This window comes from Salmo salar, chromosome 24 (genome assembly GCF_965601325.2).
Source record: "Salmo salar chromosome 24, fSalSal1, whole genome shotgun sequence".
Taxonomy (NCBI): Eukaryota; Metazoa; Chordata; class Actinopteri; order Salmoniformes; family Salmonidae; genus Salmo; species Salmo salar.
This window is the reverse complement of record NC_138314.1, coordinates 23025391-23052935: the sequence shown is the minus strand read 5'-3', so window position 1 is coordinate 23052935 and position 27545 is coordinate 23025391. Positions and strand designations below refer to the sequence as shown.

Here is a 27545-nt window from a genome sequence, read left to right as displayed (position 1 = left end):
TGCAGTCTGCACATCACTGGGGGCAAACTACATGCCCTCCAGGACACATACAGCACCCGATGTCACAGGAAGGCCAAAAAGATCATCAAGGACAACAACCACTCGAGCCACTGCCTGTTCACCCCGCTACCATCCAGAACGCGAGGTCAGTACAGGTCAAAGCTGGGACCGAGAGACTGAAAAACAGCTTCTATCTCAAGGAAATCAGACTGTTAACAGCCATCACTGACACAGAGTGGCTGCTGCCTATATACAGACTCAAAATCATTGGCCACTTTAATAAATGGATCACTAGTCACTTTAATAATGCCACTTTAATAATGTTTACATATCTTGCATTACTCATCTCATATGTATATACTGTATTCTATACCATCCGCTCGGTCATTGCTCATCCATATATTTATATGTAAATATTCCTATTCCATCCCTTTACATAGATTTGTGTGTGTTAGGTAGTTGTTGTGGAATTGTTAGATTACTTGTTAGATATTATTGCACTACAAGCACAAGCATTTCGCAACACTCGCATTAACATCTGCGAACCATGTGTATGTGACCAATAAAATGTGATTTGATTTGATTTGAGGTATAACATATTATGGGGAGTTAACAACCAATTCTATTTACCTGAAGCAAACTGAAATCACGACCAACGGGTCAACGGATGCAGATCCTGACCTCGGAAGCCCCGCCTTCCTGGCTATAATACCGGGGCTCGCATTCATTTACTCAATTTAATACCGCTCCTCAAGGTGCCCGAAGCCCCTGACGGCGCGGCACCAAAATATGTTATACCTCGCCCCCTCCTTCAGGGACGAGTAGTTATATTCATAACTGTACATTCCCTTTCAGTCGGTCACTCTGTATAAAATACTATAGGTACATACAATCACACCCCAAGCCGGCTCAGAGGGTACCAATCTAGGAGGCCCACGGCAGCCCAAGCACAAGCAGGTTCCACCGGCTCCAAAAAGAGGTTTGGCTGGCCTATTTCAACCACTCCCTGTTCCTCACCGCCCCTGATCCCATATATCGGTTTTCCCCCATCAGACGGCAACACTACTATCATGACGGTGGTGGATAGGTTTTCTAAAGCCGTCCATATTATTCCCCTTCCCAAGTTATCCTGAGCCAAGGAGACGGCTCGGTTCCTTGGCTCTGGATCCATGGACTTCCGGGCGACATGGTCTCCGATCAGGGTCCCCAGTTCTCGTCCCGGTTCTGGAAGGCGTTCTGCACCCTCATTGGGTCGTCGGCCAGCCTGTCCTCTGGTTTCAACCCTCAATCTAACAAGCCAATCAGGACCTGGAGACGGCCCTTCGTTGCCTCGTCTCCACCAACCCCACCATCTGGAGCCAGCAACTCGTGTGGGTGGAATAGGCCCGCAACATCCTTCCCTGCTTGGCCACTGGTCTCTCGCCCTTTGAGTGTTCCTTGGGATATCAGCCCCCGCTCTTCCCCGAGCAAGAGGAATTCAGCATACCCTCTGCCCAGATGTTCATCCGCCGCTGTCACCGTACCTAGAAGAGAGCCCGGGCCGCTCTTTTGAAGACCACATCCAGGTATCGGCAACAAGCGGATCGCCACCGGACCCTTGCTCCCTGCTAGTGCCTCGGGCAGAGAGTATGGCTCTCCATTCGGGACCTGGCCCTCCGGGTGGAGTCCCGTAAACTTTCCCCCCGTTTTATCGGCCCATTCCCCATCTCTAAAATCCTTAGCCCCTCTGCTGTTCGCCTTCTGTTGCCCCACACTCTCCGTATCCATCCTACGTTTCGTGTGTCCAAAATAAAACCTGTCTCACTGTCCTTTATCTTGTTTTTCCAGGTCTACCCCTCTCCCCCATCTCATCGACGGCCATCCAGCTTACACGGTGAGGCGCCTCTTGAGTGTTCGACCTCGCGGCAGGGGATACCCGTACCTGGTTGACTGGGAGGGTTATGGCCCATAGGAAAGGTGCTAAGTCCCTGCTAAGAACATCCTGGACCCAGCCCTCATTGCTGAGTTCCACCGCCGGCACCCTGGTCAACCAGGTATGTGCCCGGGCAGGGCGCCAGGTGGCGCTCCTAGAGGAGGGGGAGTCCTGTCACACACTGATGGGTTTCACCTGTCTCCACCCCCTTCCAGGTGTTGCCCATCTTCCCCATTATCCCCTGTGCATTTATACCTGTGTTCTCTGTTTGTCTGTTGCCAGTTTGTCTTGTCTTGTCAGGTTTTACCAGCATGCTTTCCCGTCTTCCTGTTTTCTCATGTTTCTGTTTCCTAATATCCCCAGTTCTGACATTCTGCCTGCCCTGACCCCGAGCCTGCCTGCCGTTCTGTACCTGCCTGACTCTGACCCGATTGCGAACCTCTGCCTGCCCTGATCCCGTTCTGTACCTTACTGACTCTGCCCTGGATTACGGACCTCTGCCTTCCCTTGACCTGTCTTTTGCCTGCCCCCTGTTTGGTCAGTAAACATCTGTGATTCTAGCTGTTTGCATCTGGGTCTTATCCTGAGTTCTGATACTTTCAGTGGTTAAACCTAACTTATAACCCTCTTCTTGCTGTAACTACTCTTCCAACAGTACAGGTGTTGTATCTTAATTTGATCATCCTATTGTTGCAGGAAATGCAAATTTGTAGTGTATTCAAGGTTTAAACTTTCCACTTTAACATTTCAGACTTGATTTTCCCTATCCAAAACTGCATCAACCCCTAATTTTTTTTAATTATAATCCAAACAAAAATGCACATTTCCTGTTGCTGCATGATTATTTTCCTGCTGTGAGAAACTTAGATTAACACAGATTAAGATCCTATATCTGTAGGTAACAGAGGCCTGGCTCAACCAAAGCTCCTCTCTTCTCCTGTGTGAAACTCAAGCCAAGTCTGGGACAGGTCTGGGATAAAGTAGAACCTCCTAGGCAGTGCTTGGGCCTTAAAACCTGTTGGGGCTAGGGGGCAGTATTTTCACGGCCGGATGAAAAACGTACCCAATTTAAACAGGTTAGTACTCTGGCCCAGAAAATAGAATATGCATATTATTAGTAGATTTGGATAAAAAACACTCTGAAGTTTCTAAAACTGTTTGAATGGTGTCTGTGAGTATAACAGAACTCATATGGCAGGCAAAAAACCTGAGAAAAATTGAATCAGGAAGTGGGAGAAATTAGAAATGTAGTTTTTCTTTTGAATCCCTTGAAAAACTACAGTGACATAGGATTTACGTTGCACCTCCTAAGTCTTCCATTGGCTGTCAACAATCTTTAGGAACTGGTTTTATCCGTCACCTGTTACCGGGCAGAAAATTGTGGCTCAGTCAATCACTGGCCAGTCTGAGGACAGGTGTCTTATGACGCGCGTGCACATGACTTCGTTGTTTTTTATTTTTCTTCTGGGATGAATACCTATTGCCCGGTTGTAAAATTATTGCAATTTTATGTTAAAAAATACCCTAAAGGATTGATTGTAAACATCGTTTGACGTGTTTCTACAAACGGTAATGGAACTTTGAACATTTCGTCTATGGATTTGCATCCACGCCACATGGCATTGTAAAGTGTTCTGGATGGGTCAACAAAACGGACGGACTTGGACATAAATGATGGACTTTGCAGAACAAATGAACATTTCTTGTGGAAGTGGGTGCCCATCCGAGTGCATTCCGCCAAAGATCAGCAAAGGTAAGTAAATATTTCAAACATATTTTTTGAGATTTGTCGACGTCGTGGTTGTAGGCTAACTGTATAGCTTAGAATTGAAGTTCTGTACTCAGAATATTGAACAATGTGCTTTTTCCGTAAAGTTATTTTGAAATCTGACAAAGTGGTTGCATAAAGGAGTAGATTATCTCTAATTCTTAAAATAATTGTTATACATTTTGTCAACGTTTATGAGTTCTTCTGTAAATTAAATGTGCCTATTCACCGGAAGTTATGGGGAGAAAACATTTTCTGAACGTCACGCGCCAATGTAAAAATTGGGTTTTTGGATATAAATATAAACTTGATCGAACAAAAAATGCATGTGTTGTCTAACATGATGTCCTAGGAGTGTCATCTGATGAAGATTGTCAAAGGTTAGTGCTTCATTTTAGCTGTATATCTGGTTTTGTGATGGCTATCCGTGCTTGGAAAATTGCTTTTTTTTTTGCTAAGGTGCTATGCTAAAATAATCTAATGTTTTGCTTTCACCGTAAAGCCTTTTTGAAATCGGACAATGTGATTGGATTAACGAGTAGAGTATCTTTAAAACGCCGTATAATACTTGAATTTTAATTTTGAGATTATTTTGTTTTGAATTTCGCGCCGTGCTCTCTCACTGGTTGTTGTCCAACCAATCCCTTTAGCGGGATTGTATCCTCTAGAGGTTAAAGAAGGACTTCACACAAAAGCTCCCAGGCAGCACAATACTGGGCCTGATCTCATTCCCCCTGCTCTGATTCCAGGCCCATGGGACACACCTACAGCGCTGTGAGATGAAGTAACAGAACCTTTGTCCTGACGGAGTAACTTAGAGCTGGAGAACATGAAATCCACGGGTCTAGCCTGCATTCTTCTCATATTGTGTCACTGTTTGGCAAACGTCTCCCTGGTCCAGTTTTAGTAGAAATACAGATTGCTGCTGGATCATGTGGGTCAGCCTCAGCTGCCACCTCTCTGTTTGGCTCTCTCCTGGCTGAGTTGGTCGAATAGGGTCATGTTTAGTAAGGCGTTGTTGACCAACGTAAAATGTCAATTCCAATTAAAAGATGGTGGAGGAACAAGGCTCATTAATTGAGGTTCTTTAATGTGTGTATTTGTATGAGGGCGAAACAAGGCCATGACTCCCCCAGTGTTCACGGCTCACACTGAGACAGAATGATGGGGGCCTGCTGGGCTGAGTCTGGGGTTTTGCCTCTGTCGTTCTACCCCCAGGAGGGTGTGCCCTCCACACCGTCTCCACTCATTTACTTCAGCGGAGAGGACACATTTGATCTGCCCTTTTTAGAGTAAGTGCCCCTGACAGCGCGGCCAGTGAATGGAGACTCACAGGCCAGCCTGGACTAACACATTTCCTCAAAAAGCACAACTCCAACAGACTTCACTAGCCGAGTTGACTCGACTTCAGTATTTCAGTAACTATTTATTTGTCTCTTCCTCTTTGTTCTCAGGTGATTGATGTTCAGCCCTCCAGGGCATGTTTAGAAAAGAGACATGGAGGAAGAAGGATGTGGCACTGGGCATCCTCCTTCAAAATGGTTTCTCTCCAGAAATAAAAGATTTGCAGAGCAGCCTGCACAAGTAATCTGTCTGTTTCAGAACGAATGGCTTCTAATGGGGTCAACAGAAGGACATTACTCTGTGGCACAGACACAGACACAGCAAGCACTCCTCAAGCACTCACTGTAATCTGAAATACACTTGATATCCTATCTGAACAATTAGAGATTAAACGTATTACTTTATTATACCCCCATCCAAGATAACGCTTCCTCTCATTCTTTCATGAGACACTATTAGACTGGCGGATGGCGTCAGTGCAAGATTGTACATGAGAGATAGAGCAGTCTTATAAGCTCTTAATAAGGATGAAAAAAAGTTAGGCATTTCTTCCTATTACTAAAAAGTTGTGTTGCGCTTGTTTGTCCCTGAGTATAGACAGCTTGAGACAAAGATCAGGAAGTGGTTGTGTTTCATACTGTCTAGTGAGGTGGGGCTGTGGTTCAATCTGAAATCCCCCATACATTTTAATTTGATGGTAGAATACATTAGATCTGCAGTGCTGATACGCTTCACATGTTGCCATCTGCCTCAAGAAGGAGAGCTGAGAGGATATGAGGCAGACAGGGGTTAAGCACACCCCAGACACACAGAGAGGGAGAATATCCCTCATCAAAACCAAGTCCTTTTTGATTTCTAACAAACCGTTAGATTGTTGTTGTTACTTTTCTGTTGTTTTTACCCCCATAGCCTCAGTGATGAATTATGGGTTATGCTGCATCACATGATTGCCTTAAAACAATAACACTGGGGTTTATGGGTGGGTCAGAAAGACGGCCAGACATCTGTTGGTTAGTGCTCTTCCGGCCATTCCTGAATTGTCAGAGCCTGGTCGGTGTCCAGTGCATGCCAGGGTCCATTTGATCTTTAGTGTGATAGCTGAAATCATCTACTGATTGTTTTAAAGTGAAAACCAACTGTAGGTGGACTTGAAAGGCTTCCTGCCAGGTTCAGTGACCTAGATGAGAGAATATGGGATTTTGGAGGCACAAGTACTGGCGTGGGCTCCGTCAGAGGAAGGGGTGGATGTGATATAGACCTTTGTCTTTTGTTCTCTGAGAGACAATGACTGGATTATGGTACTCTAGGCAAGAAAACTCTATTATTCCATATACTTCCTTCATTCTCCTTACAGCAAAGCAACCTCTTCACTGGGTCACCCCTCTGAATACCAATAAAAAACTGTCATCAGACCACCAGCCCCCACCCCACCCAAGCCTGCCTCAATTCAACAATACTTTTTTTTTTACCCCCCCCCCCTTGCACTCACACACATACGCATGCACACATAAAAACACACAAACATACACACATACATATGCACACACCCACACACAGCCCTGTCTGTCATCCCACCCCCCTGACTGATCCATTAACATATTTCCGTCCTCACCCAGGCCCTGCCCCAGTCCCCTGCCCCGGTACTATGGAGGCCCTACCACACACCCAGACACACAGTGTAATTACAGGGCTCTTGTTTGGGTGGATTACCTATTTGGGGTATTCTCACCACTGAAACCCCCCAGCATTCATAAATACCATTGTAGCCCCTTCCCCACCCCCACTCAAAACAAAACAGCTGTACTTAAAGCACATTCCCAGCCAGCTACTAGTGAGAGGAAAGAAAGGCTCAAAGGAAGGTAATTGAAAGTTGTTTTAAGACAATGTGACCTTATTGCACAGAATCTCTTCAGATATAATCAGAGAAATGCATCTTTTTCAGGTCCTTGTCTTGAGGTTAAACTCTCCTTTGTCCTTCTCCCATACGATACACTGAGGAATGTAGAGACTGCACTGGGGTGTTGAATGCAGGCAAATGGCTCCCAATAAACCAACAGGACAAAAGATTAAATTGCACCAGGACTCAAAGTGAGACCCAAAAGGTTCAAATGTTCAGCCATGTTGTGTAACTGCAATTGCCACAGGGTATTTGCTATGCATTGTGTAATTTGAAAGAAGCAGTGATAAGACATAGATCTGGGACAAGAGGACTCACCCTTGTAGTTGGGATGCACACGTGGTGCGTACACTCCGAATTTGATGAGGATGGGAACATTGTAACCCAGACGAACCCACTCCACCACGTGCAGTGGGAACAAGTTTGGGGTGGTTACTCCTGTAGAAAGGGGGGTAAGACTGCAACCTAGCTCTGCAGTCCCCCCAACCCTGGCTCGGACCACCGCCTCCACACCCTGGGATGTACCTGAGGAGAAAGCACACAGGTTGCAATAATACCATGGTGGTAGGCTGAGCATGACTGGTGAATCGGCAGTAAAACATGTTGATGCTTGAATAGTCAACATTCAACATCCACATGTGGATCTGTTCCACATAAGTTTGAGTCTCATGCAGAGCCAGATACATGCTGAGTTTTCTCCAAAATGCATTCTGTGGAATTTCTGGTTACACATTCCAGGAAGATATTGAGTAAATATTCACTTTATTTTTTGCAGGGCCGAGAACCGATGATAAAATTGTTTAGCAACCAGCATCAGCTTGGCTCCTTTATGAGAGGGAAGGGGAGGACAAAGACAGGAGAAACAAGGCTAAACCCAAAAGGCAAGGATGGAAAAAACTGGAAGGACATTGAGAAACTAACAAGCAGTAAAGGATAAGAGATTAGAGTAGATAGCATAAACACATTTAAATGTCAATAAATATTGGATGTCAGCCTGCATATTTCCAATGACTGTGTTAATCTCCAGAGTATGCTTAGTTTAAAACAGACATACAGAGGCCATGTAAAACAATGACACTCCATTTGGTGACAAGACCGCTGGACTGCAACTCTTTAAACATGTTTCAATTCCATTAACGACACCTGGGCCAGAGCCTGAGAGCCTGTGCCTGCAGCTGGGTGCCTGGCAGTGTTGTGTTGTCTCTGTACCTCGTCTGGCCTAGTGATTAAGCACTAATCTCAAAGGGGGACACTCCCTGATAGAGGGCAGGGCAGCAGGCCCCTCACTGCTCCCTCCCACTCCGCCACCCCCTGGGGTCCACACATGGCCTGCACTCCACAAAACTCCCCTCCCCCGAGAAGCGTGCCTTTGGGATGGGGCCAGTATAAATCCCAGATTGATCTAAATCCGCATCCGTAGATATATTTTAGTAGGATTTCACCCCATTCCCTTGTACACACTTGTGTCTAGACCCCCAGACCCCCTCCTCATCACTTTCCCCAATCCAGGCCATGTGTATATAGTGGCAGATGTCAGTCATTTATCAGTATGATGCTGTGAATCATATGTTCTAGGGAATACATTCAGAAAATTCCACTGGCCAGTACATGAAAGTCAAGGGCTATGTGAACAATATGAACAATGAATCTAAAGAGAGTGGTATAAACTACAGAGGAAAATACATTGGTAGTTAAGGGTAGAAAAGGATGCAGAGAGACAGAAACGGTGAGAGGAAGATAGTGAATTGGATGAGAGGTTTTCTCTAGAGGTACATTTTACATGATACGTTTTTACGGTGTATAACTTAACTACAGTGTTGCACCATTGTAATACAAATGTATGAAGTGAATTACTTGGGTAGCTAGGAGAGCAAGGCAGGTGTAAGGAGAGAAACCAAGAAAAATGTGATGAGCATAGCAAATCTTCCCAGATGTACAGTATGATACTTACGCAGCAGACAGAGGGCAACAACAGTGGTGACACCCAGAAGCCACAGTCTCTCCAATCCCATGGCCGTCCCTCACACACCTTCACACATCTCCCAACCTGAAAACACAGAAACACACACATTCAAACAAGGACCTTCCCACTGCATCTGGCATCAGACAAGACCAAGGTAATAGTCCAAGTTAACATCAACCCTAAAGTATTTCATAATCCCTACTTTAAACTGCATTCCAGTCTGTTGATCTCTTGATAACTGACTGTATTCCGTAAATAATCTTTGCACACTGCAAAATGTGATGTCTGATCTGTGGTTGGGATTTGGCAAACATGCTTATTCAAACTAGCATTGGGAGGGGAAATATTTCCTCTGAGTGGACATCATGCCCTGTTTGTGGTGTGTGTGTGTGTGTGTGTGTGTGTGTGTGTGTGTGTGTGTGTGTGTGTGTGTGTGTGTGTGTGTGTGTGTGTGTGTGTGTGTGTGTGTGTGTGTGTGTGTGTGTGTGTGTGTGTGTCTGTCACTGATACGGTCAAAGAGATTTATCTTCTGCCTCTGATTAGTTCAGCTCATACCGTAGGTCTCGTATCATGCTAACTGGGCTTAAAGCTATAGACACGTGACACGTGCAAGAGGAAAACACCAGCGACATCTCTGTTTACTGGCTATCTCATCCTGGAATATACAAGGTCTGATGTCATCTGCCTTTGGCCTAAAGAAAAGGAACCCAGACTTCATCAAAGAAATTGGAAATAAAGACATTGTCATCCTACAAGAAACATGGTATAGAAGAGATCTCATCATCCCAAACCCAGTCTAGTCATCATCCCAACCCCAGTCTAGTCTTCTTATCAAACCCCGGGCTAGTCATCATCCCAACCCCAGTCTAGTCTTCATCCCAACCCCAGTCTTCAATGCACTTTCAATTAATCTCTCCTCTTGAGTTTCAACGTAAAAAATGGTATCATCCAGAGTTTTTGAGAAGAGAACCCTGTTTTATTTATTTATTTCACCTTTATTTAACCAGGTAGGCTAGTTGAGAACATGTTCTCATTTGCAACTGTGACCTGGCCAAGATAAAGCAAAGCAGTTCGACACATACAACAACACAGAGTTACACATGGAATAAACAAACATACAATCAATAATACAGTAGAAAAATCTATATACAGCATGTGCAAATGAGGTAGGATAAGAGAGGTAAGGCTAAAAATAGGCCATGGTGGAAAAGTAATTACAATATAGCAATTAAACACTGGAATGGTAGGATGTGCAGAAGATGAATGTGCAAGTTGAGATACTGGGGTGCAAAAGAGCAAGATAAATAAAAAAATAAAAAAATACAGTATGGGGATGAGGTAGATTGGATGGGCTATTTACAGATGAGCTATGTACAGGTGCAGTGATCTGTGAGCTGCTCTGACAGCTGGTGCTTAAAGCTAGTGAGGGAGGAAAGAGTCTCCAGCTTCAGAGATTTTTGCAGTTCATTCCAGTCATTGGCAGCAGAGAACTGGAAGGAGAGGCGGCCAAAGGAAGAATTGGCTTTAGGGGTGACCAGTGAGATATACCTGCTAGAGCGCGTGCTACGGGTGGGTGCTGCTATGGTGACCAGTGAGCTGAGATAAGGTGGGGCTTTACCTAGCAGAGACTTGTAGATGACCTGGAGCCTGTGGGTTTGGTGGCGATTATGAAGCGAGGGCCAGCCAACGAGATCATACAGGTTGCAGTTGTGGGTAGTATATGGGGCTTTGGAGACAAAACAGATGGCACTGTGATAGACTGCATCCAATTTGTTGAGTAGAATGTTGGAGGCTATTTTGTAAATGACATCGCCGAAGTCGAGGATCGGTAGGATGGTCAGTTTTACGAGGGTATGTTTGGCAGCATGAGTGAAGGAGGCTTCGTTGCGAAATAGGAAGCCGATTCTAGATTTAATTTTGGATTGGAGATGCTTAATGTGAGTCTGGAAGGAGAGTTTACAGTCTAACCAGACACCTAGGTATTTGTAGTTGTCCACATATTCTAAGTCAGAACCGTCCAGAGTAGTGATGCTGGACGGGCGGGCATGTGCGGGCAGCGATCGGTTGAAGAGCATGCATTTAGTTTTACTTGCATTTAAGAGCAGTTGTAGGCCACGGAAGGAGTGTTGTATGGCATTGAAGCTCATCTGGAGGTTAGTTAACACAGTGTCCAACGAAGGGCCAGGGGTATACAGAATGGTGTCGTCTGCGTAGAGTTGGATCAAAGAATCACCAGCAGCGAGAGCGACATCACTGATGTATACAGAGAAGAGAGTCGGCCTGAGAATTGAACCCTGTGGCACCCCCATAGAGACTGCCAGAGGTCCGGACAACAGGCCCTCTGATTTGACATACTGAACTCTATCGGAGAAGTAGTTGGTGAACCAAGCGAGGCAATCATTTGAGAAACCAAGGCTGTTGAGTCTGCCAATAAGAATGTTGTGATTGACAGAGTCGAAAGCCTTAGCCAGGTCGATGAATACGGCTGCACAGTAATGTCTCTTATCGATGGCGGTTACGGAATCGTTTAGGACCTTGAGCGTGGCTGAGGTGCACCCATGACCAGCCCGGAAACCAGATTGCATAGTGGAGGAGGTACGGTGAGATTCGAAATGGTCGGTAATCTGTTTGTTAACTTGGCTTTCAAACACCTTAGAAAGGCCGGGTAGAATAGATATAGGTCTGTAGCAGTTTGGGTCATGAGTGTCTCCCCCTTTGAAGAGGGGATGACCGTGGCAGCTTTCCAATCTATGGGAATCTCAGACGATACAAAAGAGAGGTTGAACAGGTTAGTAATAGGGGTTGCAATAATTCCGGCAGATAATTTTAGAAAGAGAGGGTCCAGATTGTCTAGCCCGGCTGATTTGTAGGGGTCCAGATTTTGCATCTCTTTCAGAACATCAGCTATCTGGATTTTGATGAAGGAGAAGTGGGGGAGGTTTGGGCGAGTTGCTGTGGGGAGCGCAGAGCTGTTGACCGGGGTAGGGGTAGCCAGGCGGGAAGCATGGCCAGCCGTAGAAAAATGCTTATTGAAATTCTCAATTATCGTGGATTTATCGGTAGTGACAGTGTTTTCTAGCCTCAGTGCAGTGGGCAGCTGGGAGGAGGTGCTCTTATTCTCCATGGACTTTACAGTGTCCCAGAACTTTTTTGAGTTTGTACTACAGGATGCAAATTTCTGTTTGAAAAAGCTAGCCTTAGCTTTCCTAACTGCCTGTGTATATTGGTTCCTAACTTCCCTAAAAAGTTGCATATCACGGGGGCTATTCGATGCTAATGCAGAACGCCACAGGATGTTTTTGTGCTGGTCAAGGGCAGACAGGTCTGGGGTGAACCAAGGGCTATATCTATTCCTAGTTGTAAATATTTTGAATGGAGCACACTTATTTAAGATGGTCAGGAAGGCACTTTTAAAGAATAACCAGGCATCCTCTACTGACGGGATGAGGTCAATGTCATTCCAGGATACCCCGGCCAAGTCAATTAGAAAGGCCTGTTTGCAGAAGTGTTTTAGGGAGCGTTTGACAGTGATGAGGGGTGGTCGTTTGACCGCAGACCCATTACGGATGCAGGCAATGAGGCAGTGATCGCTGAGATCTTGGTTGAAAACAGCAGAGGTGTATTTGGAGGGCGAGTTAGTTAGGATGATATCTATGAGGGTGCCCGTGTTTACGGATTTGTACCTGGTAGGTTCTTTGATCATTTGTGTGAGATTGAGGGCATCAAGCTTAGATTCAAATCAAATCAAAGTTTATTTGTCACGTGCGCCGAATACAACAGGTGTAGACCTTACAGTGAAATGCTTACTTACAGGCTGTAACCAATAGTGCGAAAAAAAGGCATGTGTGTGTGTGTGTGTGTGTGTGTGTGTGTGTGTGTGTGTGTGTGTGTGTGTGTGTGTGTGTGTGTGAGGTAAGTAAAGAAATAAAACAACAGTTAAAAGACATTTGAAAATAAGAGTCGCAAGGCTATATACATACACCGGTTAGTCAGGCTTATTGAGGTAGTATGTACATGTGGGTATGGTTAAAGTGACTATGCATATATGATGAACAGAGAGTTGCAGTAGCGTAAAAAGACGTGTTGGCGGGTGGTGGGACACAATGCAGACTGCCCGGCTAGCCAATGTGCGGGAGCACTGGTTGGTCAGGCCAATTGAGGTACATGAATGTATAGTTAAAGTGACTATGCATATAAGATAAACAGAGAGTAGTGTGGGAGGGGGGGGGGGGGCAGAGGGAGGGCACACAATGCAAATAGTCCGGGTAACCATTTGGTTACCTGTTCAGGAGTCTTATGGCTTGGGGGTAAAAACTGTTGAGAAGCCTAAACTTGGCACTCCGGTACCACTTGCCATGCAGTAGTAGAGAAAACAGTATATGACTGGGGTGGCTGGGGTCTTTGACAATTTTCAGGGCCTTCCTCTGACACCGCCTGGTGTAGAGGTCCTGGATGGCAGGCAGCTTTGCCCCAGTGATGTACTGGGCCGTACGCATTACCCTCTGAAGTGCCTTGCGGTCGGAGGCCAAGCAATTGCCGTACCAGGCAGTGATGCAACCGGTCAGAATGCTCTCGATGTTGCAGCTGTAGAACCTTTTGAGGATCTCAGAACCCATGCCAAATCTTTTTAGTTTCCTGAGGAGGAATATGCTTTCTCGTGCCCTCTTCACGACTGTCTTGGTGTGTTTGGACCATTCTAATTTGTTGTTGATGTCGACACCAAGGAATTTGAAGCTCTCAACCTGCTCCACTACAGCCCCGTCGATGAGAATGGGGCGTGCTCGGTGCTCCTTTTCCTGTAGTCCACAATCATCTCCTTAGTCTTGGTTACGTTGAGGGATAGGTTGTTATTCTGGCACCACCTGGCCAGGTCTCTGACCTCCTCCCTATAGGCTGTCTCGTCGTTGTCGGTGATCAGGCCTATCCAGTGTCATCCTGGAAAAACCTGAACAATGTGTCGCCCTTTCATTTTGCTTCAATGATCCGAGGTACTATACAGGGAGCATCCAGTACCAACACTTCTGTTATTACATAATGAAATGGCCTTTTCTCTCATTCAGCCTCCAAACTTCATAAAGATACAAAACACAGTGAAAAATACTTTACAAGTTGTATGTGATTTGTAGAGCACGCGTTTGTGTCGTCAGATTGTAGGATGGCCGGGGTGTTAAGCATGTCCCAGTTTAGGTCACCTAGCAGCACGAGCTCTGAAGATAGATGGGGAGCAATCAATTCACATATGGTGTCCAGGGCACAGCTGGGGGCAGAGGGTGGTCTATAGCAAGCGGCAACGGTGAGACTTGTTTCTGGAAAGGTGAATTTTTAGAAGTAGAAGCTCGAATTGTTTTGGTACAGACCTGGATAGTAAGATAGAACTCTGCAGGCTATCTCTGCAGTAGATTGCAACACCGCCCCCTTTGGCAGTTCTATCTTGGCGGAAAATGTTATAGTTAGGGATGGAAGTTTCAGGGTTTTAGGTGGTTTTCCTAAGCCAGGATTCAGACACGGCTAAGACATCCTGGTTGGCAGAATGTGCTAAAGCAGTGAATAAAACAAATTTAGGGAGTAGGCTTCTAATGTTAACATGCATGAAACCAAGGCTTTTACGGTTACAGAAGTCAACAAATGAGAGCACCTGGGGAGTAGGAGTGGAGCTAGGCACTGCAGGTCCTGGATTAACCTCTACATCACCAAAGGAACAGAGGAGAAGTAGGGTAAGGGTATGGCTAAAGGCTATAAGAACTGGCCGTCTAGCACGTTCGGGAACAGAGAGTAAAGGGAGCAGGTTTCTGGGCACGATAGCATAGATTCAAGGCATAATGTACAGACAAAGGTATGGTAGGAAGAGAGTACATTGAAGGTAAACCTAGGCATTGAGTAATGAAGAGAGAGATATAGTCTCTAGAGACGTTTAAACCAGGAGATGTCATCGCATATGTGGGAGGTGGAACAACTAGGTTGGTTAGGGCATATTGAGCAGGGCTATAGGCACTACCGTGAAATAAGACAGTAATCACTAACCAGGACAGTAATGGACAAGGCATATTGATATTAGGGAGAAGCATGCGTAGCCAAGTGATCGTATGGGTCCAGTGAGTGGTTGGGCTGGCTTGGGACACGGCGAATCAGACAGTTAGCAGGCCGGTGCTAGCAAGCTAGCATAAGGGCCTTAGAGGGACGTCGTGATGGGGGAAAAGTCTCTTCTTTTTTTTTTGCCTCCTCGTGCAGTGACATCGATAGACCAGTCGTGGAATTAGTAGGGTTCCAAGTAGCAGAGGTGTCCAAGTCCAATTGGCAAAATGGGTATAGTGGTCCAAGAAACTGGCCGGTGGATCAGCTAACAGTCCAATATGCTATAGATAGCTAGCAGGCCGCAGTTAGCAGAATGGGCCTTCAGGGGACGTCGTGCCTGAGGGGCCTGTTGGGATCCTCGGGCAGATTATGCCGGTATTCCAGTCGTGAAGGATCGGCGGGGTTCCATGCCCCGTAAAGTCAGTAGAAGGGGTCTGGATATTGTAGCCGAGGAGTGGGCTTCAGGAGTAGCCCAGGAGCCCTAGCTGGGAGATGGGTCTAGCATGGGCTAGCCCCAGGCTAGTTGGTGCTTGCTCCGGGATGGGAACGTTAGTCAGGAGTAGTCAACCCGGGTTGTGGTTAGCTAGCTGCCATGATCCAGATGAAAGGGTTCAGAGTTTGCAGTAGGAATCTGGGGATATGGAGAGAAAAATAGGTCCGGTATGCTCTGGTTTGAAACGCGTTGTATGAACTGGCGAGAGCTTTCCGAGCTAAAGGTTAGCCGACTGATAGCTGATAGCTGGTAGCTAGTTAGCTTCAGTTGAGGTAATCCAGTTCGGAGGTAAATAGAAATACTTTAGAAAAAAAACAGATCCACACCACATTGGGTGAGGCGAGTTGCAGGAGAGTATTTTGAAGTTGAGGTTTAGGAAAAATATTAAAAAGAATGCGAAGAAAAAGATATAAAAAGATATATACATGCGACGAGACAAGACAAAGACGTCTGACTGCTACGCCATCTTGGATATGTGTGTGCCATGAATTTAATTTATATCTCTGACATTGTGCAGTATTGCTCCGACCCACTGAATAAGAACCAGATATTACTGTAACCAGACTGCTCAATAATCAATTTCCTAGAAAGAAAAATGTTTAGAGCCTGACAATAAAATGGGTCAATAAAGCTGGGAAAACTGAATCTGTGCTGCACTGTCTGGCCAGTGATGTGTTAAGGTTGCAACCTACATCTTAAAATCATCTACAATTTAAGTTATCCCCTTCCCTTTCTTAGAAAATAATGGAATGACCACCCCATCCCCACATACACACTGTATTCTCCCACACACTTTATTCAGAGCCACTAATACCAGCTTATCACTAGTGTAAGTTAATTACACTAATATAAGGAGGCTATTTTTGGAAAGCTAACAACAGCATACTATGCCAACTCAACTCACGTGACACATTTGGTGTTCTAGTGTCGCACGTTAGTTTGCCATTTCATCACGTAAAAACTGCCGCACTAGTATTCTCCAGCCCTAACTCCAGGTTCGGCAATTTACCTGTGCTGAGATGGGAGGAGTGGCAATATTTGAGGTGTGTCCTTGACCTATCTAGCCATGGCCCACAGTTTCCATGGAAAGAGAGATGTGCCTTTTGTGCCGGTGAATCTTGTTTTTAGAAACATAAACAATATATAGGTTTCCCCCCATTTTGTTTAATTTGATTAAAAACTAAGCATAGCCTACCCTCCCCTTAATCAAGGCTGGTTTAGCAGCATCGCATAGGTGTGTCTTTTTATCCTGACCATTAGCCAAAAGTACCCTATGAATAAAGGGGTTTTAAATGGTCTACTGAGACTGCTTTGAGGTTTTTTCCCTCACAATTCACATATCTGAATTTCGCTTGTTCAAGTCGGCAAGGGGTTGGCAAAAGGTGGCCCGCGGGCCAAAACTGTCCCTAAAGTGATTTTTTTGGGCCGAGTAAAGTCTTTAGGATTTTCGTTTTTTGGTCAAAACATACTGTAAAATCACCAGGAATTCAGCTAAAAGGTATTCTCACAAATAAAAAAAGAGACATAGGTGATTGTGTCTCAATGTAATCAACTTATGAAATGATTGTAATTTTCAAATATAATCTCTTTTTGGGATTAGTTGTGGTCAATTGGCAGTGTACAAATCATTTAAATCATGTTTCGCCCCCCCCGTCCATCCACTTGGACAAAAATTGGCCTGCGGCTGAATCTAGCTGCCTAACCTTGAAGTAGGCTATCCATCCTCATTTTCAAAGAGCGCCCCTCGTCCGATTACCAAAGACACACTACAAACTATTCAGTCTTCCTATTATGCCGTATCAATGTCTGATGTTTTTGAGAATCTTCCTCGCACATAGGAATAGATACAATTGACTAGGGCCAGGATGATACCAGTATCACGATAGTCGTTAGTATCGTGGCAAGGAAACAAAAATACAACGTGGATTTAACTTATTTTGTAATTTTTTTTCTGTTCACATTATTATATATATATTTTTTAAATTTCGTGTTATCCAATTGGTAGTTACAGTCTTGTGTCATCGCTGTAACTCCCGTACGGACTCGGGAGAGGTGAAGGTCGAGAACCATGTGTCTTCCAAAACACGACCCTGCCAAGCCGCACTGCTGTGTTGGAGTAAACACTGTCCAACTGGCAACCGTGTCAGTGTGCATGCACCCGGCCTGCCCCAGGAGTCGCTAGAGCGCAATGGAACAAGGACATCCCAGCCGGCCAAACCCTCCCCTAACCCAGACGATGCTCGGCCAATTGTGCGCCGCTTCATGGGTCTATCGGTCGCGGCCGGCTGCAACACAGGCCGGGATCGAACCCGAGAACCCCACTGCGATGCAGTGCCTTAGACCGGTGCGCCACTTGGGGGGCAGATTTAACTTCTTTAGAAAAACAGCCTGTCTTGTTGGAAACAAACATCATTATGTTGTCATCCAGAGTCACATTTATTTATTTTCCATGCTATAGACGGGTTGGTTGATTAGCAACAAAACTGACGTGTGTACAACAATGGTGCAAAACAGACAGGCTCGGCTTAGATTGTTGACAACATGTAAACTATATTTAGTCTACGATGTTTATTGATAACATAAATAAATTTGCACAATGAGCACTTGTTGTCTCTAAAATACATTGTTACACCGTTACAGTGAATTTGAGCCATATTAGCAAAGACATGACGTTAGTCAAAACACCTCAACTCAAGACATGGTATCAAGAACAAGATCAAACTTGCTGAAATGAGCCACTTACGATTTCCCACATGGTAGTCATCATTGCTAGCTATCTGACCGTCCAGAATCACAACACACGGCCTTCTGCCTCTTGAAGCACGCGCATCGTTTTTGTGACATTGTCAGCGAACCCATCTATATATAGCAGGTTTTTAAAGGACCAAAGAGTGTGGGTCTACTTCATGTTTACATTTTTGCCATGGAAAGAATATTACGATATTGATATCGTCACAGCACTACAATTGACAGGAGCCTAGTGTTTTGTATAGATGTGCACATGTTATGCAAAAAGACATTTAGGCCTACAGTACGTGTGCAGTCTGCACACAGTGCCATAGAATGAGAGAAGCAATTCATGATATCATGTTTCTGACCCGATCATATTTAGCAATATTGTTTGATTGATTATTTTTCGTTTAACTTGATAAAAAAATATATATATATTATAAAAATGTACTGTCCATGGGTTTATGGTGAGAATGTACAGTACATGGCTCAAATGCAATGCAATTTAGTCTGCTATTTCCGGAAAAGTGCAAATATGATCTGTGAGACAGTCCCATGATGTTTATAAAACATTACATTTGAGAGCAGTATAACTGTGAGTGGACATATATTGGAGCTTTATCCAGCTCCTGTGAAAAGTTTGGATGTGTGTAAAACCCTCCATAGTCTAAGATGCCTTGTCTGTATTATACACCCACAGGGAGCAATTATTGTGCCTGTAACTGTATTTAGACATAGCCTATTTAAAACAAGTTGTTGTTTCATAATACCGACTTTTTAGGCCTACTGAATTTAATGTTGCTTATTGACAACATTTGACATGTCTTGTGAGAGAGCCGTTGACAGGGGAGTGTCCAGACTACAGACCCTGCAGAGAGAGCTTGTAGGGGTCAAAGTCTACAAGTGTAGACAGGAGAGACATAGGACAGCCCCCACCACTATTCTGTGGCTTCAGGTACAACCTGTTTCCCATGGCAACAGAACAAGGCACAAAGTCCTTTAAATGCAAACAAATGAGGCATACAAGTTTAGCTCAAGACGCTGCCTACATTGTATGTAGTAATGAGGGGTTACATACTGTAGGTCACTGATAGTATGTATGTAAAATGACAGTGCTAGTCATCTGCTGATGCACAGTACACCATCTTCCATACTGTCAAAGTGCCTTTCCTCTCACAATGGAAAATAAAATTGGGTGCATTTACAATGATTATCTCTCTATTTGTAACTAACAGAGGATTCAGTGTTCTTTCTGAAAGCATATATTCAGACATCATTGCAATTATGGGACCTGCTCAACAAGAGTTTTTCTTTTAGTTTTTTGAGTAGCTGGTTTCATACAAATACACCTAGTAAATGATTATGAATTATCAGATTAGATGTCTACTTTTGAATTATGTCCATATTGCCCAACAGTAACTTAAGGTCCTATCACTAAAAACTGGCTTTAGTTTAGAGGGTTGGGAATGAGTGGAAGCTAAGCCCATTTTACACAGTCCTGAACAGCAGACAATTGCAGCTCTGCCAATACAGGGAGCAGATGAACCAGGGATCTGGGGAACTGAGGAGAGGGGAACCTGGGGGTATCTGAGGGGAACACAGAAATGACATAATAATGTGTAAGAAGCCATTGAGGGTGATCTGGGCCTTTCTGCCAAACTGAGTAAGCTGATACACAATTGATACACAACCATAGACACTAATATAGTCTGGGCTTTTGCTCCCATAAGTCTGGCAATCAATGCAGTAGACTAATACACACTTACATTTTACTTTGTAATGACAGTGTAAGGATTTGTAACCTTGTTAAGACTATTTGCATCTCTTACTGGTCTTCAATGAGACAAATTACCTAAGACTGCACCCTTGTGAACACCTAGTCTAATCCAGTACTGCTGCTCCCAACCTTAATAGTGTAATCAAATTAGAATTCAAAGTTAAAGGGCATCTGTCAGCAGCACACTGTCCTGGATATGCTTGCACAAACACTTGGTGCATTTCTTATTTGGCCCTGCTAGCCTGTTCTTTAGTGTTATTTTAGCTTTCTTTGGCTCAACCAAGACATTGGGGTAGAACCTTGATTTTGTCTCTCACCTTCTAACAAAGCCGACGTGGTCATTTGTGTGAAGTATTCTAGCTCAGGTGCAGCAGTCAGCTATCTATGCCTTGAGACACTTTCTGTTCACCTCAGTTCAGTGTCTGTAAGCAGCTTTATGTCCCCATGGTTTGGCCTGAATTAGGCTTTGCCTGGCCACCAGAGGTCATAGGGTGGGATAAACCACTCTAAAGGGCTGGTCAAATTAAAGGAGGATGTCGGTACACAACATATAGACCTAATGGGTCTCAACTGATGCCAGGCTGATCCACTTCTCCACTGAGGGTTTTATAGACTTGATAAGAAACACACTTCTGGAGAGGCAAAATAGCACATTCTAAATTAAGCATTTCACTGTACTTGTGCATGTGACAATAAAACTTCAACTTGAACAGCGGACGTGTTCTGTTGCACAACATTTGTCTTTTGTCAGGGACCCCGACACGTCCTCTATAAGTTGGACTTTCCCACGAAAAGGCACTTTTGTCTGGAGCGCTCAAACTGAGTGCATGTGGTAGGGAGGAGAAAGATACGACAAAAGGACGAAACCGCGAGGAACGTAGTAGATGAATAGATGACTATACTCTGTCTACACACTCCATCATTGCAGTGGGGAACTGAGGGGTACACATCATTTTGGGGTATTTTGAGCAATGTATAACTTAAATGCGCTTTATGGATTTGGAGAGTATTTTTCTACTGTTCCTTTTTACAGCACTTTGGGTAACTTTGGACACAGCAACACGAAGAAGCGCAAAATAAAAGTCTACACACTCCACACAATGCGTTAGTACTACAGCTAAATCTACTAGGAGCTTTTCCTACAACTTCCCTGGTTGTGTTTAATAACTTCAACTCGAACTTGATATCAGAGTGGAAATGGTGGAACCTTCAGACCTTTTAAGAAGTAGGAAATGCTTCCTCCAATGTCTCTTTTTCCGTTACATCTTGAAATAAGAGTTTGGTCTCAGTACTCCCTCATTGGGTCAGTAAAGTTTAGATTGTTGGCCTAAACCTTTTGCTTTTAAGAATTAGTCTCGTGGGATGTGGAGTGGATGAATTGTTTCCTTTGTTTATGATTTACTAGTAGGTGTGTTCTTTCTTTGCACCTGAGATATGGTCCTCAGTTTGTCAAGTTACCCCCTCAAACCCAGCTGGCCTGTTCTGAGGCCATGGCCCAAGCAGGATTACCCAGGATTACTAAGAAAGTAATATAGCTGCTTATCAGTTCCATCTCTGTCACCACCATCACTGATGGGCCTTGGCTGCTATGCCGATAGGATTTCCTTAGGGTTAGGGTTATGTATTGCCAGATGAGTGGAAGTAGAGAGTAAAACAGATGCATAGTGTCAGGTAGATTTTTCATGAGTATGAGGTACAAATGCACAATATTGTCTGGGTGTGATTCTAGCTGCAAAGCTGTGATCTCAATGGAAATCCTTTTGATCTGAACTTCACCTTATTTTTTCAGGTCTGCTTTCAGTGGGCTTACTACTGGCCTGGCCTGGGGGGGATTATTTCCCTATACATTTCCACCTTTTCACCTCTTAATGTAGGGCTCTTCAAACTGTGCTGCAGCCTACCTGCTGGTATGTCATCCGGCTTGGCCCTGTTCGTTGTCTGCTCCCTTAGCTCTACTGCAAGTGCGTGACACATTTGAATGGGATAAACCGTCCATGTTATTTATAATGCGATCAAAATGGCAAGCATTCCTGTAAACAGAATGTTCTAGAGGGTTAGGGTACAGTATTTGCTGACATGGTTACAACACTTTACTGAGGAGTAGACACAACAGTATTGATAGATTATGGATTTTATGTATGATGGCTCTCTCACAGGTGATGGATGGAAGGGGAGCGGTTTGGTATAGTGCATCTGTCAGCTGGATCAAAGACTGTCAGTCTGCTAGGGCTAAAGAACCCATTTGATTCTGGAGGTTCATTTGTACCTAACCAGGTCAACTCTTACCGTCTAAGACTGAGGAACATATTCAGAGTTGCCAACAACACTGCAGATTGAAATAGATATGTCTATACTATGGTGCTATTGATGCCATATTCAGCAGAAAATGTCTTTCTTTGCTCCCTCTCTTTAATCTCCTTTAGGTTTTCCCAATAAAACTATAAGCGGTTTTGTATCAAATCCATGCAAGAAACAAAAACGTCAATTATATATACTTTAGTACACCTCAATGCTAAATAAGTCATTACCCAACATTTTTAAAACAGTGTAGAAAGTTAGACCTTCTCTAAACAAGTATGCAGAACATTGAACCACACAGTCTGGTAAATCACTAAGGCCCATGGATGAACTGAGCGTTACAGTTGTACTTCAGTCACAAAGGTCAAATCCCTGAATATTTAAATCTACAAAATTAGCAATAACAATCCCTCATCACTCTGTTATAATGGAAACTTTTACTAAATCATAAGTGCCATGTTAGAGAACTAAACTTTTTAGCATCAATGATGCCCTTGTGTCATGATGAAGCACCACTGTGCCAACAGTGCTCCAAGTGAGGATCTCCAGTATCAAACTCATACCCATGTCAAGCAGAAGAAATGAAAGACACAATGCATGGTCTTTCAGAATGAAACCAGTCTCAATAACCATGTGTGGACTGAACTGGTGACTCATTCAGAGTATGAAGTAAGAAATTATACATCATATTTTGTTGTTTTTTTGCCTTCATCCACGTTGGGGGATGGGACCCCCAGTTGCAATAGTAGCAGATGCTGTTCTGATTTATCAGTTTTCAAACATAAAGAAAAAGATCATGTGTAGCAGTCAGGCTTATATTTGCATCCAATACATAAGTAAAGAATAAGAATGAAATCAAATATCAAAAAAACATTTCTGAAATGGTTACTTTAGAGCTCAATTAAGTAACTAGATGGTTTGTTTACATGGGTGTCTATGTCATAGTCTCCATATCAGGCAAAAACAGGTGCCTCTATTGTCTGATGTGCAGTCACGTGGACTGATAGGACCCAACCTCTATAAGAAATTACCATTCTGCTGTGATTGATTGACCATTGTTCTCTGTATGCATTAACGTAATGCATTAATTAATCTTAATTTGTTGAAGGCTATGAATAATCTGCCTGGTTCTAAACGTTCACTTACAGTAAATGCTAACGCACGCTTAAGAAATCATCCATCTGTAATTTCCAGTGGATAAAGAAACATGTCACGAGCTAAATAATCAATAAGAACAGACGTCAACACAATGCACTACAGGAGATATTCTGCTTGTCAGACTGTTTCCATGGTCGGTTGAATATTCGAGACAAAAGTATAGCCTACAACGGCATAATTTTTGTCTAGACTAAAACTAGAATGAGGAATTGTGTGTTTTTGAAATAATAACATTTAATATAATAGTATATTGTAAGTTACATTTGCATTAAAAGTGGACCCCGTGTGAAACTCACAGAGGCTGTTATTCACATGTAGGTTGCGCCCGATTTAAAAGTACCTTTACCTTGCTTGAGGCACTTCTCTGACTTGACCAGAATCAAATCAGTCCATCAGGTCCTTTGCTTTTTTCAGCATGCAGGTTGACGTATTTGGGCTTTCATTAGTTACTCTAAAGTTTTAAAAGGATGCCTTAAAAATGCAGGTGTTCGAAAAAGGCAGGTGGTCGCATAGTTTATAAAAGCGTGGCAGACTGTGTCACGCGCGCCACATGATCGTTGTTAAACACAACCAGGGAACTTGTAGGAAAAGCTCCTAGTAGATTTAGCTGTAGCACTATCTCATTCAATTCTCAGCTTTTAAATCCCATATAAAGATAGAGAAAAACCTAAGAAGTACCTAGATTGGTTTAGAATCCTTCAAAAGTTTCCGAGCATTATTTTATATTGCTCTTCTTCGTGTTGCTTTGTCCAAAGTTACCCAAAGTGTTGTAAAAAGGAGCAGTAGAAAAATACTATCCGAATCCATAAAGCGCATTTAAATTATACGTTGCTCAAAAATTCCCCACTGCAATGACGGAGTGTGTAGACAGAATACAGTCGTCTATTCATCTACTACGTTTCTCGCGGTTTCGTCCCTTCGTCGTATCTTTCTTCTCCTCCCTACCACATGCACTCAGTTTGAGCGCTTCAGACAAAAGCGCCTTTTCGTGGGAAAGTCCAACTCATAGAGGACGTGTCGGGGTCCCTTACAAAAGACAAATGTTATGCAACGGAACACGTCCGTAGACAAAGGCAATGTAATGTTGCATATCCACCAGTTATACATTTTTTTAAATGATCAAAATGTTATCCAAAAGTCCTTGCATTAAGCTTTTGTTCTCCTCCATGTGTCTTTCCATGTATATTAAATTATTAATAAAGCCGTTATTACTGGGAGAAAATAGGCTACTTTGTCACAAAAGTTACAATAAATTTCCTTCACCATACATTTGCCAATCAATATGGGAGTGGGATAGTTTTCCTTTGAACAAATGCAACAGTGTTGTCCCTCAAAGAACTACATGTAATGTCTGTGAGCTTTGCTTTGTTTGGGGTCTGCAGTGGTTGTGGTAAACTGATCCTAGACCTGCCCAAGTAGCAACCCCCTACTCAGTTGATTTAGGAAAAACTTCTGAAGACTTGCTACACTACCAGTAGCACCATTGACCCAGAAAATATCCAATAATAACAGCTCTCACACTCACAGATATTACACTTTTTGTTCAGACAACATCAATGGTTGTCTGTAGAATATATATATATATATATAATTATTTTTTTTTACCCACAAAGTAAACTTTGGCACACCACAGAGGGGTGTGAGTTGACACAAAAGTGGAGAGTAGTTCATGATACATCTTTATTGGAGCTGGTGCTCAACCATAAATGCCTTTACATTCAATATATGGATACACTACGGACTTCATTGCAAGTGACAATGCCTTTCAAACTCAGCCAGTGGAAAACTGCACCAAACACTATATTGTTGCGCGACTATTTTTCCTTCTTGACTCTCACAGGCCTAGCAGCACACCATATGGAGATCAAAGGATTGGCATTAATCACATAAAATACTCCTACCAGGAACTCTCCAGCAAAGCATAAGTGAAATTTCAACAGAAAAACAAAGAGTCAACTTTCAAGTTCAGCCATAATATCTCAAACTCATGGTTCTGTTGGGGTACCAACCAGAGTGAGAGTAAATGTATTTATGGTTACACTGATCAGGTCTTTCAGTTGGACAATACCATTAAACTCATGCCTCCCTTACAGCACAGCTATGTATTTTATCAGAAATGATGTCCTTCCCTTTTATAGATATGTGTGGGTATACCTACACGAGGCCAAAACTATGGGAATAAATAAACCAAATTTGCTCTATACCTCAAACTGCAAATCATGTGGGTAAAAAAATGCCTCCTACAATCACATTTCCAATTGATCAGTCAACTAAAAATCAAGGGTGGTCTACAGTGATAGCTGGGATGAGAGTGGCTGAGAGGTGGGATTAAATAGCTCATGTTCGGTTATGTATTATTGTTATGTGATTGCTGTATATAAAAGTGCCATGTATGTAAAATGTATATGTAAAATGTATGCATATGTAGCAAAAAAGCAAAAAATGTCATGAAATAAATACAAATGTGCATGTTTTTTGTTAGAAACAATAACACAAACCAATCTAAATATAGTAGTCATTCATAATGAAGTATGGTGGTAATCCAGTCCAAAAACTAAAAGTGAACGGACATTACATGATGAACATAAACATCAAAAGGACATCTGCTTTAGGACTACCCTTGATCCTAGTCTGTTTACTGTATTCAACAGTGTTATATGAAAATAACAAAGGAGTTGCCTCAGTTAGGAGTGGCTCAGTCATCAAAGTCTGGGATATCATCGTAGGAGTAACCACGGTAGCCCTTCGATGCATAGTAAGCTATCCGCAGGTGATAGAATCCAGGAAGGAAAACCAGGATTCCAATGATGAGAACAGGCACAGTCCGGTCAGCATGCTGAAACTAATGAACAAAAAAAATATACCTAAGGAACACATTGGAATGTGTCAAAGCTAATTATGTGAAATCTATTTGTTGTGCTGTTGTAAAACATGACAAGAATGTACAGCTGGACTCAAAGTTCATACTCACTGTGACTTCAAAGTATCCTGCCAATAGGAGGGCTCCAATGGTGATCAAAAGAGAGCCAATCAAGAAGAGGACAGTGGCCAGTGCAATGGCTTTGTATGGGACCTTTGGTGGGCTCTTTTGGAACTGGGGGGGACAAACATGACTTCATAACAACATACCACAGAAGCTCAATAAATGTAATGGTACATTTTTGTATCACCAAACCATCCCAAAAGCTTTTTTTCAATACTGATATGAAAACATGATTCTATATACAGGGTTGTTTGGTGCAATAACAACATTGGACAATGTCTATAGGCTACATAATCCCATAATTACCTTGGCAGTTCATTTCAAATAAAACTAAGCCTATATAGATTCTATTCCAACCCTACCAGGCCCATTCTAGCACACTAAAGCCCTTACCTGCAGGTCAATGTAGCCGTCATCATCATTGGCTAATTTGGAGTACCTGGCCTTTGTGTTAAGTATTCCTTGTCTTAAACTGCTGCGAGCGTTCATCTTTACTTTAAATTACTTGCTAAAACTGTTGCATTGTTCTGTTACATTGGCAGCCGGTACATTGTATCATTTCATATTGAGAAATGCTACAATGATGACACTTGCCTATTCAGATACACTGTTGTCAACTTGTAACGAACGTGTTAATCAGTATGTCAGCTCCTCTCGACTCCCTATAATTAGCCTATGTTGCAACCAAATGAAAATAGAAAGAGGGATACCGCCTTTTCAGATCAGGAGTTAGAACATAAACATAACATTTTGTTGCAATAAAAACGTCCGCACTCATGCCCTCTTCCTTGTTTAGTCTGTACAGCGCCTGCGCAATGCTCTGAACCGTCCCTGAACTGGAATGGAAGTGGGCTAGTCTACCACTAAGGGGCGATGCCGTATCACATCTGAAAAACAAGTTGGTACAGCTCAAGTGGACCACAAAACATGTAGGCTAGGAGACGGTCATGAAAGTATCTGTCTTTTCATAAAATCAATAGATCTATCACGTGTTAGTCCACATATTGTAATAGTGACACTGATGTTAGATAGTTAGCGCTCTTATATTCTGTATTTTGTGATTTTGTAGTGATTTAGTGTAGCTTTTTCTGCATCCTCTTCCCATGCATTGTTTACTTTAGCCCATTCATAGAAGCTACCTTCAGCGCCT

At 43.3% G+C, this 27545-nt stretch overlaps 2 protein-coding genes across 3 annotated transcripts in view; both read right to left on the bottom strand.

Moving 5' to 3' along the window:
• LOC106585552 (uncharacterized) overlaps window positions 1–24704 on the bottom strand; it is a 68869-nt gene extending 44165 nt beyond the window's left edge. Inside the window, exons 1-3 of one of the 2 annotated variants that reach the window (XR_001323973.3) lie at window positions 23759–24704; window positions 8873–8968; window positions 7240–7446 (exon numbers count right to left, since the gene is read on the bottom strand). Coding sequence is in view for 1 of the 2 variants with exons in the window: in XM_014171895.3 (XP_014027370.2) it covers window positions 7240–7446; window positions 8873–8933 (268 nt within the window). In the remaining variant the exon portion in view is untranslated. The remainder of the gene's footprint in view (window positions 1–7239; window positions 7447–8872; window positions 8969–23758) is intronic. The other variant, XM_014171895.3, reaches the window with a different exon arrangement.
• A 374-nt stretch (window positions 24705–25078) lies between these two features.
• Window positions 25079–27217, bottom strand: LOC106585554 (transmembrane protein 230). The gene is made up of 3 exons (XM_014171905.3): window positions 26789–27217; window positions 26384–26506; window positions 25079–26248 (listed from the first exon to the last, which is right to left on the bottom strand). Exons 1-3 carry the CDS (start codon window positions 26882–26884, stop codon window positions 26108–26110), a joined length of 360 nt encoding a protein of 119 aa, XP_014027380.1. The 5' UTR covers window positions 26885–27217; the 3' UTR covers window positions 25079–26107.
• Window positions 27218–27545: the final 328 nt, after the last annotated feature.